The sequence below is a fragment of the Salmo trutta genome, chromosome 17, assembly GCF_901001165.1.
Source record: "Salmo trutta chromosome 17, fSalTru1.1, whole genome shotgun sequence".
In the NCBI taxonomy this organism is placed as follows: Eukaryota; Metazoa; Chordata; class Actinopteri; order Salmoniformes; family Salmonidae; genus Salmo; species Salmo trutta.
This window is the reverse complement of record NC_042973.1, coordinates 16,073,541-16,093,958: the sequence shown is the minus strand read 5'-3', so window position 1 is coordinate 16,093,958 and position 20,418 is coordinate 16,073,541. Positions and strand designations below refer to the sequence as shown.

General features: G+C 42.3%; 1 protein-coding gene across 1 annotated transcript; it reads right to left on the bottom strand.

Moving 5' to 3' along the window:
* Positions 1 to 2,502: 2,502 nt before the first annotated feature.
* On the bottom strand, positions 2,503 to 11,186 carry ccdc124 (coiled-coil domain containing 124). The gene is made up of 5 exons (XM_029695877.1): positions 11,082 to 11,186; positions 4,807 to 4,990; positions 4,420 to 4,621; positions 4,210 to 4,315; positions 2,503 to 3,692 (listed from the first exon to the last, which is right to left on the bottom strand). The coding sequence occupies exons 2-5, from the start codon at positions 4,963 to 4,965 to the stop codon at positions 3,491 to 3,493; spliced, it is 669 nt and encodes a 222-aa protein (XP_029551737.1). The 5' UTR covers positions 4,966 to 4,990; positions 11,082 to 11,186; the 3' UTR covers positions 2,503 to 3,490.
* Between the last annotated feature and the right edge of the window lie 9,232 nt (positions 11,187 to 20,418).

The window sequence follows — 20,418 nt, the reverse complement described above, 5'->3', positions numbered from 1 at the left end:
GACCTCCTCAATGTCCACCTCTTGAACATCAGACTCTTGATGCCTCATCTTCACTGTCACTTTAAAACATTGTTGAGGATGGCTCGTTGTCAGGCTCAAAAAGCCTCAAATTTGCCAGGATGGCCACCAATTTTTCAACCCTTGTATTGGTCAGCCTGTTGTGTGCTTTGGTGTGTGTGTTCCCAAACAAGGACCAGTTGCGCTCTGAGGCGGCTGATATTGGTGGGATTTGGAGGATGGAGGCAACAAGGGAAAGAGCCTCAGATCCACAAAGTCCCTTCCACCAGGTGGCTGATGAGATATGCTGGCACGACTGCCATATTGCATCTCCATCCCAAAGCCCTTGCTTGGAAGTGTACTTTGCCAGACTGCCGAGAACCTTGCCCTCATCCAGGCCCAAGGTGGCGAGACACAGTAGTGATGACACCATAGGCCTTGTTGATCTCTGCACCAGACAGGATGCACTTGCCAGCATACTTAGGGTCCAACATGTACGCTGCGGCTTGTATGGGCCTCAGGCAGAAGTCTTCACGCTTTTTGATGCATTTCAGAACTGCAGTTTCCTCTGCTTGGAGCAACAGTGAAGTGGGCAGGGCAGTACGGATTTCTTCTCTTACATCTGCAAGCAGAGTCTGAACATTAGACAGGATGGCATTGTCTCCCTCAATCCATGCAATGGCTACTGCTATAGGTTTCAGGCTGCTTACCACTCTCTCCCAAAATACATCATCCAGGAGGATCCTCTTGATGGGGCTGTCCAATATGGCAGACTGATATGGCCATTTCTTGGAGAGACTCCTTCCCCTCCAGGAGACTGTCAAACATGATGACAACACCACCCCAACGGGTGTTGCTGGGAAGCTTCAATGTGGTGCTCTTATTCTTCTCACTTTACTTGGTGAGGTAGATTGCTGCTATAACTTGATGACTCTTCACATACCTAACCATTTCCTTGGCTCTCTTGTAGAGTGTATCCATTCTTTTCAGTGCCATGATGTCCTTGAGGAGCAGATTCAATGCATGAGCAGCACAGCCAATGGGTGTGATGTGAGGGTAGGACTCTTCCATTTTAGACCAAGCAGCATTCATGTTCACAGCATTGTCTGTCACCAGTGCAAATACCTTCTGTGGTCCAAGGTCATTGATGACTGCCTTCAGCTCATCTGCAATGTAGAGACCGGTGTGTCTGTTGTCCCTTGTGTCTGTGCTCTTGTAGAATACTGGTTGAGGGGTGGAGATGTAGTTAATTATTCCTTGCCCACGAACATTCGACCACCCATCAGAGATGATTACAATACCATCTGCTTTCTCTATGATTTGCTTGACCTTCACTTGAACTCTGTATCCATCAAATGAGTAGATAAAGCCTGTCTGGTTGGAGGGGTGTATGCTGGGCGAAGAACACTCAGAAATCTCTTCAAATACACATGGCTTGTGAGCATCAGAGATGAACCAGTTGCATACACAGCTTGAGCAAGACATTCATCAGCATTTCTGACTACGTTCCTCCATTGTGTCAAAAACACTTGATTCCAGGAGGACCATGAGCTGTTGCTATCGATAAGGTGTCTGATTCATCATTTTCACCTCGAATAGAAGTAGAGGGACTTTGGTCAGAGTTTGCTTGTTGTGAGCGCTGAGGGAACTTTATGCACTTGGCCAGATGATTCTGCATCTTTGTTGCATTCTTCACATATGATTTGGCACAGTATTTGCAAATGTACACAGCTTTTCTTTCTACATTAGCTGCAGTGAAATGTCTCCATACATCAGATAGTGCCCGTGGCATTTTCCTGTAAAGATTAGAATTTTGGGTGGGGGAAACCTAATACAATTCCATGTATAGATAAATAGTTAAGCAATTAGATTAAACAACTCCTTTGTAAAATAAATGTTTTAAAATTAAATGTATGGAAACAGATGAATTGACACTCAGTTAACACGCTCAAGCAAGCTAAAACCCACATGGTAGCAAAAACTAGCAGAAATTGTTAACAAGTTAGAAATGATTTAAACACACTTTGCTGTAGGCTACTATTTACTAGTTAACAAAAAATTGTCAAATATATTCAGCCCACCCAGTTTTGTAATCAAAACTTACCAGAAAGCATGTAGTCCTTGGCTCAGACAGTGTTGTAGTGTGGGCTCAATAGCATCTCATTAGTGTGCAAGAACTTGAGAATCCACTGCACATGTGATGGAAGAATGCACTGTGCATGCAGGGTTGCAATTCCATTGAATTGGGGATAGTTCAACCAAAATATGCCACAAGACCTAGAATTGCCTTGTGTATCCCACAAAAAAAGGTTCACTGTTATAAGCTAACGTTTTTGATGCATTTAAGCAAAATTCCCAGGCTTACTGTAACTTCCCATAGACATTTACCAGAATGTTTCCGACCCTTTGCAACCCTAGGTACACCTAATAAGGCCCTGTTAGGATGGGGAACAGGTGCAACAAGACACTTTATCATAGGGAAAGGGGTAGTCATTTCCAATGGTGCTGAAAATATCAGTTTATAACAAGGCAGTGCTCTTATAAGTCCACAGCTGGCTCTGGTCATGATATTTTATTTTGTGGGTCATTATTATCATTAAGATTTAAAGGCCCAGTGCAGACAACTCAGTTTGTGTGTTTCGTATCATATTGTACAACAGCTGATGAAACTAACACTCTAAAAGTATAAAACATTTCATAAGTCATTTCCTGATAATTGCTGGTTGAAAATACAATATACACAAGACCATCTAAAAATCAGCAGGTTTGCATGGGCAGGATTTTCCACTTGCCTGGGTCATCACCAGGCGGTAAATTAGACCAATAACAAAGAGTTCCAAACAGCAAGTTTTGAGTTTTCCCCTCCCCACAGACAACTCCCAGGAAAAGTCTGAGAAAGTTTTGCTGAAAATAATTTACAATTGTAATGAAAACTAGTACAGTAAGGTACTTAATTGTAACCCAGAAATGTTATATTTGTATAAAACAGCACCATTGGGCCTTTAAAAGGAGGCAGTTACTATAGGCAAGAGTGCAGATCACATTTTACATTTTAGTCATTTAGCAGACGCTCTTATACAGAGCGACATACCTGTAGTCTCACCCTCAGAAACAATTAGATGCTAGTATTGTGAACTGAAATAAATTACTTTTAATCTCAAACTTCTGTCACCCCCCCCACTGTTTTCAATTTAAGTGCCAAAAACTGATGAATGGGAATAAAATCTATAAACCGCTGAGATGCTTCACAAGTGGGAATTCACAGTAACAGAAAAATCATCAGGAACATGAGGGGAATTTGCTTTTCCTCTAAATGAAACAAGCTGAAGTCCCAAGGAGATTCCTTGCATCAGAGGTCCTTCCTAGGGAGTGAGTGCAGTTTTTCCAGCAACGTATTCATAATGGGGGAATAATTCTAGGTTGGAGGCATCTTCCATTGTAAGGTCCAATGTGCATAGGTAACAGTTTTGTGTTAGCTGCTGCTGGAGTTGGTTCACTTGGTATTGTAGTTGGCAAAGTGCTGGTTCAGGGGGTTCTCTGGCGACTTCATCCACTCCTTTTTCAGTTGCTGCTTGAGCTGTGACAGCCGCATGTTGGGGTTCTCTTTTTTAAGGAGGGGCATGTTCAGCTCCTCGTACGTGGCGAACGCTGCCTTCACCCTGCGCTCAGGGTGGCGGTCGAGCTCTTCAGCCGTGCTGGGAAAGAAACAAACACGAGGAGAGGGCTGAAACTTGGCTCTCTATGGAACCCCATACTTGTAATGATACCTGTCATGTCTGCTTTATATAGCCTGGAGTATGAAAAATAACTTGTTATATGTCTACATTGTAGGTCTGATAGAAGAATTTGTATGTTTAAGATAATGACTAAAGTATTCCACCCTGAAACCATATAATTGTATGAAATGTGTTAGAGTCAATCCAATAATGTGTGTGACTAGACCTTTTAAGACTAGGCCATTGTGTTACTATTTCGCAATATGAGCAGGGTATAGTTGAGACATTACAACCTCCAGGATACAGATATAGTTATAAAATAGTTCAGTTAGAACATTAGGATAGAAATTCTCGTGACAAGGTCACACCAAACCCACTTTATGTTGATAACGTATGGTACACTGATGGAAAGGCTCCCCTAGTTCTCTACAGTAATTTCAACATTGCTTTTGTAGGGGGTAACATTGAGAGGTTATGCCTCTTCAGTATTCTGTACCTGAGCACAGCAATAGCATCCTCTATGGATCTAGCGTCCACTGCACCTTCCTCAGGGATGATGCGATTCACATTCTCCTCCAGGGGCGACTCCAGTTGACTCTTCTCTGTGGACACAAACATAAGAGAGGGGGAATATAAGAATACAACAGAACCCTGAGAGGAAAGAGAGCCTGGTTAATGCTTAAAGGAATAATGGTGAGGTCATTGCCTTTCTCTTTGGGTTGCTCCTGCTGTTGTAGCGCCTGCTCAATACGCAGCGTCTCCTCAATCTGGGCCCGGGTCACTTTGCACGCCGCCACAGCAGCCGCCTCCTTGGCCTTGCCCTTAATCTTTGCAGCCTCCTCATCCAAGAGCCGCTGGTTCTCTTTCTTTCTCTCCAGGGCCTCAAGGCGCTTCTTCTCCTTGTCATCCTGCAGGTTCAGAGAGGAGACATTTTAAGCCTAAGACCCACTTCAACATATCAGGGAATTACTTAGCAGATTCATCTGGTCTGTACATACATAGCCAGATATTGGATTGTGATATAGCCCAATTGAATAGTGCTGCAGACTATTTGACCCAGTGTGGGAATAAGAAACAGAGCAAGAAAAGTCACCTTCCTCTGTTCTTTCTTCAGGACATGTTTATCGTTCTCCTGCCATAAAGCATCCTCCAGCTCCTTCTTCTTGCGGGAGTCTTCCACAGATTTGGCCTCTGCCTTGCGGGCCTTGGCAGTCATCGCCTTGGAGTTCTCACCCTGGAACTTCTTCGGCATTCCTAAGACTAGGCCTACTCTTCAGCTGACACAAACAGAGTATTATTTAGACATTCTATCATAAACCAAACCAGGTGGCAAGCTTACTTACCGAGTCACCATTTAATTGAGCCATGGACCAAAGATAACAGACTAAACAAACCAAAAGCATCTTAAGGCGAAGTTCATCATTAGAACCGTACGATTCTAACGATGAAATTAGCCTTTAAGGCCTTTGCAGACTATGTCAGTCTTTTACAATTATCAGGTCACACTGTGTAATGTTACCTAATCAAAATCTTGATATCAACCTGGCCAGATTGTACGATTTGCTTCAGTTCTGTCATCACATTCTGCGATTGGCTTGCGAGTAGTGATGATCAGTTCGACCAATTTATTGTTTATTTTTTTAACTACTCTTTATACTGACTAGAATTATGATTCGTTTTTCTGAAAGACTCGTTCATTTTAATCGTTCGTTCGACCTGCTAGTGCTGGCTGCAATGAGTCCTACAGCAGGACTAATACACACTCCTCCAGCTCAGTATCTCCAGAGATGTGCTCAGACTAACAACTCTCTGTCATATGAGTGCAGGGAAATAGATCATGAGTATAAAGAGAAATACATGTTTAGAACTCATAATTGATCACATGGTGCAAAAATGAATGCAATTAATTGATTACCGAATGTTATGGACACACAGCCTCTGCTCAACAATCTCAAACTTGAGAACAAAACGATTGGGGGGGGGCTGCAGTTCGCAAACGACATTGTGCTCATCACCCTCACGGCAGTCAAGCAATGCATTCCGCAGAGAGTCGATCACAATCTAGTCCGGTTGCGGCCACAACTAGACAGTTTCAAATGCATCAAGAAATAATCTTATTTGTATGCCTAGCAATCAACAAATGTACATTGTTTAAAGCACATGTTTGCAAGTCTCAGTCACAAATGACAGCTCCAATATGACCCTTATGGTGAACGAGAGGCTTGTGGAATCATGACTCTAATTTTCAGTTCATCGCTCACCGGTAGGGGGTCCTGCGTGTTCTGGGTATTACTTAAATGCACAAAATTAGTAGAAAAATCAGTTATTTTGACTGAACAAGTTTTAAAAAGATCTGAGTCAGTACTACTTGCGATGCTACTTAAGTCGATGTAGGCTACGTCAATTGCAGCAGTGTATTTGATCTGCGCATGTGACAGCAGCGCAAGCCTCACTCTGCTCATGGGGTGTGACTCTTTGTCAACAAAGACTGGTATGCGATCCCAAATATTAAGGAAGTCTCAAGGTTCTGCTTGCCTGAGTTAGAATACCTCATGATAAACTGTAGACCCTACTATTTACCAAGAGTTTTCATCTATATTTTCGTAGCTGTCTATTTACCGCCTCAAACTGATGTTGGCACTTAGACCGCACTCAACAAGCTGTATGGGGCCATAAGCCAACAAGAAAATGCTCATCCAGGTGGTGCCCCTAGCAGCCGGTGATTTTAATGCAAGGGGGAAAAAAATGCCTAATTTCTACCAGCATATCACCTGTGCAACTAGAGTAAAATAAACTCTAGATCACCTTTACGCCACAGAGATTCATAGAAAGCTCTCCCTCACCCTCCATTTGGCAGATCTTACATTAATCTAGCTTCCTGATTCTTTCTAACAAACAAAAACAGGAAGTATCTGTGACGCACTCAATACGGAAGTGGTCCGATGAAGCGAATGCTAAACTACAGGACTGTTTTGCTAGCACAGACTGGAATATGTTCCGGGATTCATCCGATGGCATTGAGGAGTTTACCACATCATTTACATTTTAGTCATTTAGCAGACGCTCTTATCCAGAGCAACTTACAGTAGCGAGTGCATACATTTCTTTTTTTTTTTTCTTTTCTGTACTGGTCCCCCGTGGGAATCGAACCCACAACCCTGGCGTTGCAAACACCATACTCTACCAACTGAGCCACACGGGACACATCAGTCACCGGCTTCATTAATAAGAGCATTGACAAACTCATCCCCGCAGTGACAGTAGGTACAAATCCCAACCAGAAGCCATGGATTACAGGCAACATCCGCACTGAGCTAAAGGCTAGAGCTTCCACTTTCATGGAGCAGGACACTAATCCAGACGCTTATAAAGAAATCCGGCTACGGCCTCAGACAAACCATTAAACAGGCAAAGCGACAATACAGGATGCTCGTCGGATGTGGCAGGGCTTGTAAACTATCACATATTACAAAGGGAAACCCAGCCGAGAGCTTCCCAGTGGACACAAGCTAAATGCCTTCTATGCTCGCGTTGAGGCATGCAACACAAAACCATTCGTGAGAGCACCAGCCGTTCCGGACGACTGTGATCACGCTCGCCGTAGCCGATGTGAGTAAAACCTTTAAACAGGTTCACATTCACAAGGCCGCAGGACCAGACAGATTACCAGGCCGAGTACTCAGTGTCTCACTGACATTTTCAACCTCTCCCTGACACAGTCTGTAATACCTACATGTTTCAAGCAGACCACCATTGTCCCTGTGCCCAAGAACGCCAAGGTAACTTGTCTAAACAACTACCACACTGTAGCACTCCCATCTGTAGCCATGAAATGCTTTAAAGACTGGTCATGGCTCACATCAACACCATCATCCCAGAAACCCTGGACTCAGTCCAATTCCATACCACCCTAACAGATCCACAGATGACAATCTCTATTGCACTCCACACTGCCCTTTCCCACCTGGACAAAAGGAACACCTAGGTGAGAATGCTGTTCATAGACTACATCTCAACGTTCAACACCATAATGCCCTCCAATCTAAGCTCCCTGGGAATGAATGAACATCTCCCTCAACTGGATCCTGGACTTCCTGATGGGCCGGGTAGTAAGGGTCGACAAAGGAGCTTATCGTGGACTACAAGAAACGGAGAGACGAATATGCCCTCATTCACATCGACGGGGCTGTAATGGAGCGGGTCGAGAGCTTCAAGTTCCTCAGTGTCCACATCGCTAAGGACTTATCATGGTCCAAACACACCAACACAGTCGTGAAGAGGTCATGACAATGCTTCTTCCCCCTCAGTAGGCTGAAAAGATTTGCCATGGTCCCTTAGATCCAAAAAATTATACAGCTGCACCATTGAGAGCATCTTGACTGGCTTCGTCACCGCTTGGTTTGGCAACTGCTCGGCATCCGACTAAGGCGATACAGAGGGTAGTGCCTACGGCCCAGTACATCACTGGGGTTGAACTCCCTGCCACCCAGGACCTTTATACCACGCTAAGTCTGGGACCAAAAGGCTCCTGAACAGGTTCTACACCCAAGCTATAAGACTGCTAAATAGTTAGTCCGAGTAGCTATTGGGTTATCGGCATCGGCCCTTTTTGCACCAACTCGATTTAACTATGCACACACACTGGACGCTACCCAAACACATACACACAATCGCCACACAGTGCTGCTACTGTCTTATCTATCCTGTTGCCTAGTCACTTTATCCCTACCTATATGTACATATCTGCCTCAATTTCCTTGTTCCCCTGCACATCGACTCGGCACTGGTACCCCATGTATATAGCCAAGCTATCATTGATCATTGTGTATTTATTCCTTGTGTTACACTGCATTGTTGGGAAGGGCCTGTAAGTACACATTTCACTGTTAGTGTACATCTGTTGTTTATGAAGCGTGTGACAATTAAAATTAAAAAGTGAGTTCGGAAAAACAAATTATGTATCTTAGAAATAGTTCTCACATACAAACTTCATATGTCTGAACTCAGAATCAATTAGGCTTCCCTGAAATAACATGGTCGCAGTGGTAGAACGTTTATTTTGATTGGGATTTTGATAAATGCGCAAAATCCCCATCAGGTAGCCTGATTTCAGATGTGTCATTATGATGGAAATTGTTCTTCTTGCACAGCATGTAGACTAAACATTTAAATCTTGGTGCCAGTCGTGTTCCTATTGGTCAGTCACTAGGATCGGCTCATAACACCAGCCAGACTACACAATAAAGGCAACAACAACAAAAAAATCGTACACTGCTAGACCTTTGTCGGAGATTATGACTGCAGGTTGCGGTACTATAAAAAAATAAAATGGCAGACCTAGACCCTGTCACACTGAACGAGCCAAGATGTCCGACCTAAGAATTTGACCACCTTCTTGGAAATGTTGCCTGCGATGGCAAAATCGTGGCATAAAACAGCCAAAAACGTACTGTCTGTAAATCCCTATAGATGCTTTTGGGAAACCGGGCACTGCGCAACTGAGGATGCCAGCCCATTCAGATAGCTAGCAATCTGACAAGGGCCAGGTTTCCCGATAGCAATGGAACTTAGGCTTACGAGTGTTAACAATGCATGACTAGAGGTTATGCAATATGGGTGTATATCCACTGCACGCTTCTTAGGTGTGTAATGGACATGACCAAGGGGCTATTGCAATTTGAAATGATGAAAAATGTACGTTGCACCGCATGATTTTACAGTACACAAACAAGAGTGTGCAATATAGAAGGGTAGTCAGTGGACATTCTGAACCTTGTTTGAGTCAAGTAGGTCACATGACCAAGGAGCTATTGAAGTTCGAATGTAAAAAAAAGTTTGTACTTTATTTACGCTCCCTAACTAATTTAAATAGGAATACAAAAGGCTGCTCACATTTCCACATGTGTATTAGCTTTGGAAAGCAAATTAATGTCCACATCGTAAAAATATGACCTGTGCAATGTTGTGCGCAATTTTTCCAACATCATGACACTTATTTGGAGTCTGTGGGTCAAGTGGTTTGAAAGCTATTGAGGTTTGAAAGCGCGAATATCCAACTTGAAACTGTCTTTACCTCGGTGTTTTGAAGTGATCGCGAAAAAACAGGCCTTATTTTAGTGCATTGTTCACCCTGCCAGCTCCTATTAGTTCTATTGGGCACTGTGGCACCAACTCGCCTTCCGAACGTTCTATTCCCAGCTTATTGTTCTACGTCACAATGCAACCTTCGCTATTGTTGGCAATGATACCTGCTCACGTTGTTTATAGTTAAAATGTAAACAAAAATGATATTGGAACTCTGCGGTCTTCCCATCGTTTCCTAAGGGGGAAATATAGTCATGTCTGTCCATTTCGCCAAATATCTCGCAATGTGTGTATTTTGATTTTTTTCAAGTTGGACGCCATTTTAATCATGTGAATCTCCTCTTTCTAATTACGTAAACCTGGGAAGCAAGCTCGGTTGTCATCAAATGCTAGCCCTCAAAATACCTTTTGCCATGGAAAGCTGAGCTCCCCCCATTGTTTTCCTATGGAGAGGCATACCGGTCTATTTCGCCAAATATCTCAGTGTATATTTAGATTTTTTTCATGTCGGGCACCATTTTAAATCGGGAGAATCTCCTCTTTGTAATTATGTTAGTCTGGGCAGCGAGCTCGTTTGTCATCGATTGCTAGACCAGAAAAAAAAAGTTTATTTGTTCCTTACTATCTCATTACGCAGACATAAGCAACAGTCGACACCATCGAGGCACGAATGTTTACTTTCTACACGTAGTTTTTTTCCAGTTTCGTCCGACGAAAAGATTGTAGTGGTATAATAAAAAGGGATACATTTTGTGCCATTTGGGCGAAATTGAATTCTAAACATCACCCCAGTCAAAACAGGCTCTGCGAACGTTCGATTCCATTCATTTGCTATGGGCTCGCGCTAGTGTTCCAGTTTAGCCAACGTTCTTATGCCTTGGGTGAATTTTTACTCGTTCTATTGTCCAGCCCGGTGATACAAGTAACATTACATTAGAAGTTATACATTTCAACCATGTAGCTTAACTCTATCAACCTGCAAGATAACGTTAGTAGCAAGCATACAAAACATTCGACAAACGTTAACTACCTAGCAAGATACTTTAGTCATATGAGTTATGTATTTACCCAACATATTACCACTAACCACACATAAAATGTCTTGCAACCTAGCTAGTTTCCAGCTTCCATAACGATGGCTGTATAAATTAGCAAGTTACTGCTAGCTAGCTAACCAGCCTGTTATGAGCAAATTAGCTAGCCAAGACTTCAGTGTCTCCGTGCCAATTGAATCTCTTAACCAATGTAAAAATAAATACAAGTGTGAAAGGAGAAGGGCTGTACCTGAGAGACAGATGTCGTTTCGAAAGAGGCATCTGAGTGTCAGACCATTGAGCTACGAAATAACCCTTTCGTGGCGACGCACCGTGATGACGTGCTGAACGAAATTGCTTGTTTAAGAGATAAATGTAGTAATAAACAGATTAGGAATATTGTTTGTGATACTACAATTCCCTCAGCAATATTATTTTGGTCAAATATCTATGGTAATATACAATGGGGGAAAGCATGGAAAATTGCTAACAAATATTGTATCAGTAACAAGGTAAAGATAGTTTCATTTAAAATGTTACATAGAATTTATCCTTTGAAACATGTTTTAGAAAGATTCAAGCTGAATATTGACTATAAAATGTGATTTCTGTGGAATGGAGGAGACCATTTTGCATTTGTTTTTTTGCCTGTATTTATAGTAGAATGTTTTGGATTGACATACAGAATTGTGTTACAAAAGAATAGGACCGGTTGTACTATTTAATGGTGTTGATGTAATGATTTATTTCCGAAATTATGACATAGATACAGATGTATATTTAATTCAACTGCTAATAATACTAGGTACATTTCATATTCACAAATGCAAATGGTCTTATTCAAAACCTAACTTTTTTCACTTTATAAATGAGTGTAAACAATATGGCACCACTTTAACTAAAATGAAAAACAAAAAGGCAATTAAAACTTGTATTATTAATAAATATGATTTGTTTGTTTAGGATTCCTGGCAATGTAAATAGTTTATGTATGCTTGTTTGCATGTGACTAATCCTCTTTTTTTGTTGATATTTGTTAATAAAAAAATGGCTCGTTTAAGTGACGTCCCAAACTAACCCAATCTGTTTGATTGACTTGTTTATTGGATTTACACACTTTGTGTTCTAATAAATTCTAGTTTTATATATAGTATTGTTATGGTTTCCAAGCAAAAGTAAAAGGACTTGCTTTTTCCACCAGTTTCCTACCAGCTTGTTGATATTATTAGAATGAATCTAAAAAATAAACCCTATTTATTTTCAACACAAACAAGCCTTCTCACTACACAGAGAAATATAAAATTTAAACAGTAAAAATTGGAGGAGCAGACGAATCTATTTTAATGACGTCACATGAAGCATTATGGAGCCAGCTGAAGAAGCTCTCGACAACGAAGTTGAGTTGTCTGAAAATGAAGCTAGTCATGCATGCTCCAACGCAGGCACTACACACAGCAAAAGATTAAAAGAGCTGGAAAATACTGCGTTGCAAACGAGCTTGAATTCTCTACGAATGGAGTCGGAATCAGCCACAGATACCGGGAGTAAGCGAGGCCAAGAGTCCGGGGAGGAGGAATATTCGAACGGCTTGTCGTCCAACGAGTCGGGGGCCTTACCACCACAAACCCCAAGGCCTGAGGCAGTAGAAGAATCCGATACAAATGTTGAAGAAGAAAGGACCCTTACAGACCACTTAAATAAACGCCTCCTCTCATCATTTCTTGATAAATTGAATCAAAGAGACTTGGCTCTTCCCGGTATTCAACGCCTGGACTGCGCTGTCGCAGACGAGGATACTAACCGGGCCGCGGAAGAATGGTGATGGAGTTGGGAGATATCTGGCACGAGAAAGGAACACGGACCTCCAGTAGCTGATGCTATCAATGTGGACAGGCAGCAACATTAATTTCACAACAACTTAGGTTTTATTTCATTCATAATACAAGCCTCGTGTCGTTTAAGATTGAGCGTCTTGGTCGCTGTTTTTCCCAAATGTATTTGTCGTCAATTTAGCGAAAAGCGGGCCAAAGACGGTGACTGCAAGAAAACAAAGACGTGTAACCTATGTTGGATCCTCAACAACATTCGTCAGCATTATATTTGCTAGGCCATGTTTTGATTTCGGTGATTGAAATAAACTGCACATTCTGTCCAGAATTTAAGCATGCATGTGTTTTTCCCCATCAATACATAGCCCATAGCAACATTACACAGCTATTAGATACACAACCTGGTAAATAAATTACATCATTTTGAGATAGGTGTTGCAACATTTCATCAGTAGCCCACTCATCCTATAAAAATGACCTACCTTTAATGCAAATGGTTGATATTGATACATCTGATCTATTGCATAGGTAGCACGTTCAGGTAGATTTATCAAGCTATAAAAGTGACCTACCTCTTATGTATTTCAATTAGTAAAATTGTGTAACCATTGGCAAAAAAGTAGGTGTTGTAAGTTTGCCTCAATTAGCCCATTAGGATAATTGATCTGAAATCTAAATTGCTGGAATAGAGCAAAAATTCAAATTTTGACTTCACTGTCCAAGGCTGGTATATATTACAAATGGTTGCACATAGTATTCATTACATCAATTCCATTAACTAAAATATTTTGAAAGCGTTCTTTGTCAATGGCTTATTCTATTAGAAGTTGTGGAAATTGTCACTTGAGAAGAGCATCTTGTCAGAAATAAGTTTCTCTTAAATTTGTATTGTATTTATTAAGTATTCCCATTAGCTGATGCCAAGGCAGCAGCAACTCTTCCTGGGGTCCAAACAAATTAAGTAAAAAATCAAATAACAGTACATATTACACCATTACATATCTACAATACAACATTTATAATACCACCATACATACACGTGTGTAGTGTGTGTGCTTGCGTTTGTGTGCCTGTGTGTGTGTCTCTTCAGTCTGCATTGTTTCATAAGGTGTACTTATGTTTTCTAAATCTGATTTTACTGCTTGTATGAGTTACTTGATGTTGAATAGAGTTCCATGTAGTCATGGCTCTGTGTAGTACTGTGCATTTTCCAAGTCAGTTCTGTACTTGGGGACTGTGAAGAAACCCCTGGTGGCATGCCTTGTGGAGTAAGCTTGGGTGTCAGCTGTATGCTAGTTGTTTGAACAGACAGCTAGGTGCTTTCAACATGTCAATACCTCTCACAGACAAGTAGTGATGCAGTCAATCTCTCTTCTATGTTGAGCCAGGAGAGATTGACATGCATGTCATTGATGTTAGCTCTCTGTGTACATTTAAGGGCCAGCTTGTGTAACTTGACCATAATATGGTCAAGTGCCACAAAGAGGGACATTGGCAAATTAGTTTGATTTAAACATTTACATGCTGTGCAAGAAAAACTATTTCCGCTGCAGTTGACATAGCCTATGTCGGCTGACATAGCCTCTCAAGCAAATCGCAGAATGTGACGAAAGAATTTAAGCAAACCGTACAATTCGTTCAGGTTGACATCAAGATTTTAATTTGGTAACATCACACAGTGTGACGTGATAATCGTAAAAGACAATCTGTGACGTGCAGTCTGCAAAGGCCTTTTTGCTGGGCACACACTATACAACTTCTAAAATCTTAGCAACTTGGATGTGCTCACATTTCCATACTTCTTTGTCCCAAATCTTTTATTCTGTCCATCCTCAACCCCAGGATGTGGGTGCTCACATTACACAACATTACACAATCATTTCTTAGTTGATCTTGCCCTGCGTTTCTCGGTTGTTGTAGAAAAAAAGGCAAAGGATAACAGGGAATCAGGTCTGGATTAATGCAGGGTCTTACTGGTGCTGAAGCCCTTGGCCCAGGCCTGTGGTGGCCCAAGAGGAAGTAAAAAATAAATACATTTAGAAGATAGCTGTTTTACAAAAAATATATAATAAATTAAATATATACAAATCAAATGTATTGGTCACGTACGTGTTTAGCAGATGTTATTGCGGGTGTAGCGAAATGCTTGTGCTTCTATCTCCGACAGTGCAGTAATATCTAACAAGTAATATCTAAGTTTCACAACATATACCCAAAATACACGTAAATCTAAGTAAGGAATGGATTAAGATTGTGTGTGTGTGTGTGTGTGTGTGTGTGTGTGTGCGTGCGTGCGTGCGTACGTACGTACATACATACAGTTGAAGTCAGAAGTTTACATACACCTTATATGCCAAATACATTTAAACTCAGTTTTTCACAATTCCTGACATTTAGTCCTAGTAAAAAATCCCTGTCTTAGGTCAGTTAGGATCACCACTTTATTTTAAGAACGTGAAATGTCAATAATAGTAGAGAGAATGATTTATTTCAGCTTTTATTTCTTTTATCACATTCCCAGTGGGTCAGAAGTTTACATACACTCAATTAGTATTTGGTAGCATTGCCTTTAAATTGTTTAACTTGGGTCAAACGTTTTGGGTAGCCTTCCATAAGCTTCCCACAATAAGTCGGGTGAATTTTGGCCCATTCCTCCTGACAGAGCTGGTGTAACAGTCAGGTTTGTAGGCCTCCTTGCTCGCCCATGCTTTTTCAGTTCTTCCCACAAAATTTCTATGGGATTTAGGTCAGGGCTTTGTGATGGCCACTCCAATACTTTGACTTTGTTGTCCTTAAGCCATTTTGCCACAACTTTGGAAGTATGCTTGTCCATTTGGAAGACCCATTTGCGACCAAGCTTTAACTTTCTGACTGATGTCTTGAGATGTTGCTTCAATATATCTATATAGTTTCCCTTCCTCATGATGCCATATATTTTGTGAAGTGCACCAGTCCCTCCTGCAGCAAAGCACCCCCACATCATGATGCTGCCACCCCCGTGCTCCACGGTCGGGATGGTGTTCTTTGGATCCCCCTTTTTCCTCCAAACATAACAATGGTCATTATGGCCAAACAGTTCTATTTTTGTTTCATCAGACTAGAGGACATTTCTCCAAAAAGCATGATCTTTGTCCCCATGTGCAGTTGCAAACCGTAATCTGGCTTTTTTATGGCAGTTTTGGAGCAGTGCCTTCTTCCTTGCTGAGCGGCCTTTCAGGCTATGTTGATATAGGACTTGTTTTACTGTGGATATAGATACTTATAGATACTGTACCTGTTTCCTCCAGCATCTTCACAAGGTCCTTTGCCGTTGTTCTGGGATTGATTTGCACTTTTCGCACCAAAGTACGTCCATCTCTAGGAGACAGAACGAGTCTCCTTCCTGAGCAATATGATGGCTGCGTGGTCCCATGGTGTTTATCTTTGCGTACTATTGTTTGTACAGATGAACGTGGTACCATCAAGCATTTGGAAATTGCTCCCAAGTGTTAAAGTTGCGTCAATTCGATTCTGGTATCAGAACAAAATAGTCAGCACATAGTAACTTCTGATTTGTTTGTACTTTAATTAATGCAAACACGTGTATGGTAAATATATGTGGTTCGTATATACGGGCTCACTGAAACACCACGCAGGGCAGACAGAGAACTGAAATGTCATCACAAGTTCTTCTTTAAATACTTCTTGACAGACGTAGTTCCCACTCCTTGCTGGGCCTGTCAGAGTAGAGACTGGGTGTGGTTTAGACTTACTCCAGCCTATCGTTGGCGTGCAGGTTGGTCCCAACCTCTTGACGCATCACATGTTGCCTGGCGTTGGATCTTATCTTCTTAGTGTATACTCAAGAGTCAGCAACCACCCAATTTCCAGTGATTTACTTATACTGTTGTTTCTCCACTCTACCTGTTCCTCACATGCTCCCCTTGTGATGTGTTTCACAACCTCCTATCACTAAGTCAGCTGCCTACACCTTGTTACACAATGCACAGTTCTCTAAAGCCCCTACATTGCAACCATTATCTTGTTATTGCTGTTGTTCAGCAAAAAGCTCTTGCAAAACCCTGTTTTAAAGCATCAGCATTCTGTCCACATGACCCACCATCACATGAGCCACTTACTCTAACATATAGCAGTATTCAATTATCTATAGTTTATATACTTAATAATGTGGCATAGCTTCTCTGTTATTTTATATAGGTTATGCTAACAAATAGTTGGTTAAACCCTAACAATCCCCCTTTTCACACCCCTTGGGGTGTGAACATACTCCAATAAGAAATTTCAGGGAAATTTTAAGAGTCCCCCTTTTGACACCCCCAGGGTGTCACTCACTACAAAATAGTTCTCCAACTTAATGATTAGATAAAAACCCTCACGTCCTTCCGGCTACACCTCACTTGTACTAGGTTGACTACCAGTCACCCAGGAACTTCAAGCCTTCACATAAGGATAAAAAATGTACCCGATTTAAACTGGTTACTACTCTTGCCCAGAAATGAGAATATGCATATAATTAGTAGATTTGGATAGAAAACACTCTAAAGTTTCTTAAACTGTTTGAATGGTGTCTGTGAGTATAACATAACTCATATGGCAGGCCAAAACCTGAGAAGATTCCATACAGGAAGTGCCCTGTCTGACAATTTGTTGTCCTTCTGTTGCATCTCTATCAAAAATACAGCATCTGTGCTGTAATGTGACACTTTCTAAGGCTCCCATTGGCTCTCTAAAGCCGTCAGAAAGTGGAATGGGGTGTCTGCGGTCTCTGGGCAAAGAACAGCAGCAGAGTTTGTGAGTGGTCAGCCTGGGGACATTGAGACTGAGATGCGCGTTCACGAGAATTAAAAAAAGATATATTTTAGCCTTTGAATGAATACAACGTTGCCCGGTTGGAATATTATTGCTATTTCATGAGAAAAATAGCATAAAAATTGATTTTAGACAGCGTTTGACATGCTTCTAAGTACGGTAATGGAATATTTTGAATTTTTTTGTCACGAAATGCGCTCGCGCGTCACCCTTCGGATAGTGACCTGAACGCACGAACAAAACGGAGCTATTTGAATATAACTATGGATTATTTGGAACCAAAACAACATTTGTTGTTGAAGTAGAAGTCCCGGGAGTGCATTCTGACGAAGAATAGCAAAGGTAATCCAATTTTTCTAATAGTAATTCTGAGTTTAGTGAGTCCCAAACTTGGTGGGTGTCAAAATAGCTAGCCGCGATGTCCGAGCTATGTACTCAGAATATTGCAAAATGTGCTTTCGCCGAAAAGCTATTTTAAAAGCTGACACCGCGATTGCATAAAGGAGTTCTGTATCGATAATTCTTAAAAGAATTGTTATGTAATTTGTGAACGTTTATCATGAGTAATTTAGTAAATTCACCGGAAGTGTTCGGTGGGTATGCTAGTTCTGAACATCACATGCTAATGTAAAAACCTGGTTTTTGATATAAATATGAACTTGATTGAACAAAACATGCATGTATTGTATAACATAATGTCCTAGGAGTGTCATCTGATGAAGATCATCAAAGGTTAGTGCTGCATTTAACTGTGGTTTTGTTTTTTGTGACATATATGCTTGCTTTGAAAATGGCTGTGTGATTATTTTTGGCAGGGTACTCTCCTGTCTTTAAAATGGTGTAAAATAGTCATATGTTTGAGAAATTGAAGTTCTAGCATTTTTGAGGTATTTGTATTTCGCGCCACGCGATTCCACTGGCTGTTGACTAGGGTGGAACGCTTGCCCATAGAAGTTAAGCGGAGGCCCGCATCAAGGATCTTCCCCAGGACTCTGCTAAGACGCTGTATGTGCTCCTCCCAGGACTGGCTGTAGATCACCACGTCGTCCAAGTAGGCAGCACAGCAATCGTCACAGTCCTGGAGGACCTTGTCCATCAGTCTCTGGCAAGTCACAGGGGCACCATTATGGCCAAACGGCATAACCTTGAACTGGAACAGGGCCATCGGTGTCCGGAAGGCAGTGTAGGCCTTGGACTGTTCATCCAGGGGCACCTGCCAGTACCCTTTGCGGAGATTCAATGTGGTGATGTAATGAGCTCTACCTATTCTCTCGAGTAAGTCATCTGAGAATGGCTGCTCCTTACCCTTGTCCAGGTCCAGCACCTCGTAGGACACCGGGCCCATCTTCCTCCTAATTAGGTATGGCCCTTGCCACTGCGCCAGGAGCTTGCTGGTAGACGAGGGAAGGAGGAGCAGGACTTTCTGTCCTGGCTCCAACTCTGTGGCGATCATGCTGGTCATACCCTCTCTTCTGGGCCTGCTGAAGGTTTGCTTCCTCTTTGTACCGCTACAGCCTGTCTTGAATCTGGAGGACGTAGATTTGGATAGAAAACACTCTACAGTTTCTTAAACTGTTTGAATGGTGTCTGTGAGTATAACATAACTCATATGGCAGGCCAAAACCTGAGAAGATTCCATACAGGAAGTGCCCTGTCTGACAATTTGTTGTCCTTCTGTTGCATCTCTATCAAAAATACAGCATCTGTGCTGTAACGTGACACTTTCTAAGGCTCCCATTGGCTCTCTAAAGCCGCCAGAAAGTGGAATGGGGTGTCTGCTGTCTCTGGGCAAAGAACAGCAGCAGAGTTTGTGAGTGGTCAGCCTGGGGACAGTGAGACTGAGATGCGCGTTCACGAGGTACCTACTGGGGGACCCTCCCAGCACTTCTTCAGCAGGTCCAGTGGTCCCTGCACTGGCCAACCATAAGGAGTTGGAATGGTGAGAAACCTGTCGCCACCTGTGGCACCTCCCTGTAAGCAAAAAGCAGAAAGGGTAACCAGTTATCCCAGTCTTTACCAGTGTCGGCCACAAACTTCCTCAGCATGTTCTTGAGCATTTGATTGAACATCTCTACGAGCCCAACTGTTTGGGGATGGTAGGGAGTGGTCCTCAAGCCTTTAATGAGTTGAACCATCAGTCGTGAGGTGAAGTTTGTCCCTTGATCCATCAGGATTTCATCTGGGATTCCTACACGAGAGAAGAGCTGAACAAGAGCACTGATTATTTTTGGAGTGGTTATGGAACAGAGTGGGAAGGCTTCCGGGAACCGGGTGGCATAGTCACAGATCACCAGTATGTACTCGTAACCTGCTCTACTCTTCTCCAAGGGTCCAACAATGTCCATTGCCATTCTCTTGAATGGGGTAGAGATCACTGGCAGTGAACAGAGGAGCCCGGTCAGACCTACAGACAGCACTGGTTTTCTGGCATGTGGGGCATGTTTTGCAGTATGTTTGCACATCAGTATACATGGAGGGCCAAAAGAAACGGGAGCCTGAGGTAAGTCTTAAGTTGCCTTAGATGGCCTGCCCATGGAACTGTATGTGCAAGGTTGAGAACAAGTGGTCTACAACTAAACAGCACCCCTAACTTCCTGTTATCTGCTTCTGACTCAAGGTAGAGTATGTGGTTGTCTACTGTGTAAATCCCCACACATGAAGATTGACAAGGCAGGGAACAGCCAAACAAAAGTTTCAAGGTTGCATCAGACTTCTGAAGTGTAGCAACATTTTGTGGAACATTCCATTGCACCTCGAACCCAGACAAATCAGCAACAGGTACCCCCACATACTTCTCAAGACACCTCTGGCGTCGTGACTTTCTGGGCCCTTTGGTTCCCCCCCTCGCACAGACTATCACACAAGTCAGGCAGAGGTTGTAAACCAGCTTTGGCCTGGGCACGAATGACAACTGAGCATGGCACAGGAACATCAGACTGGCAAACTGAC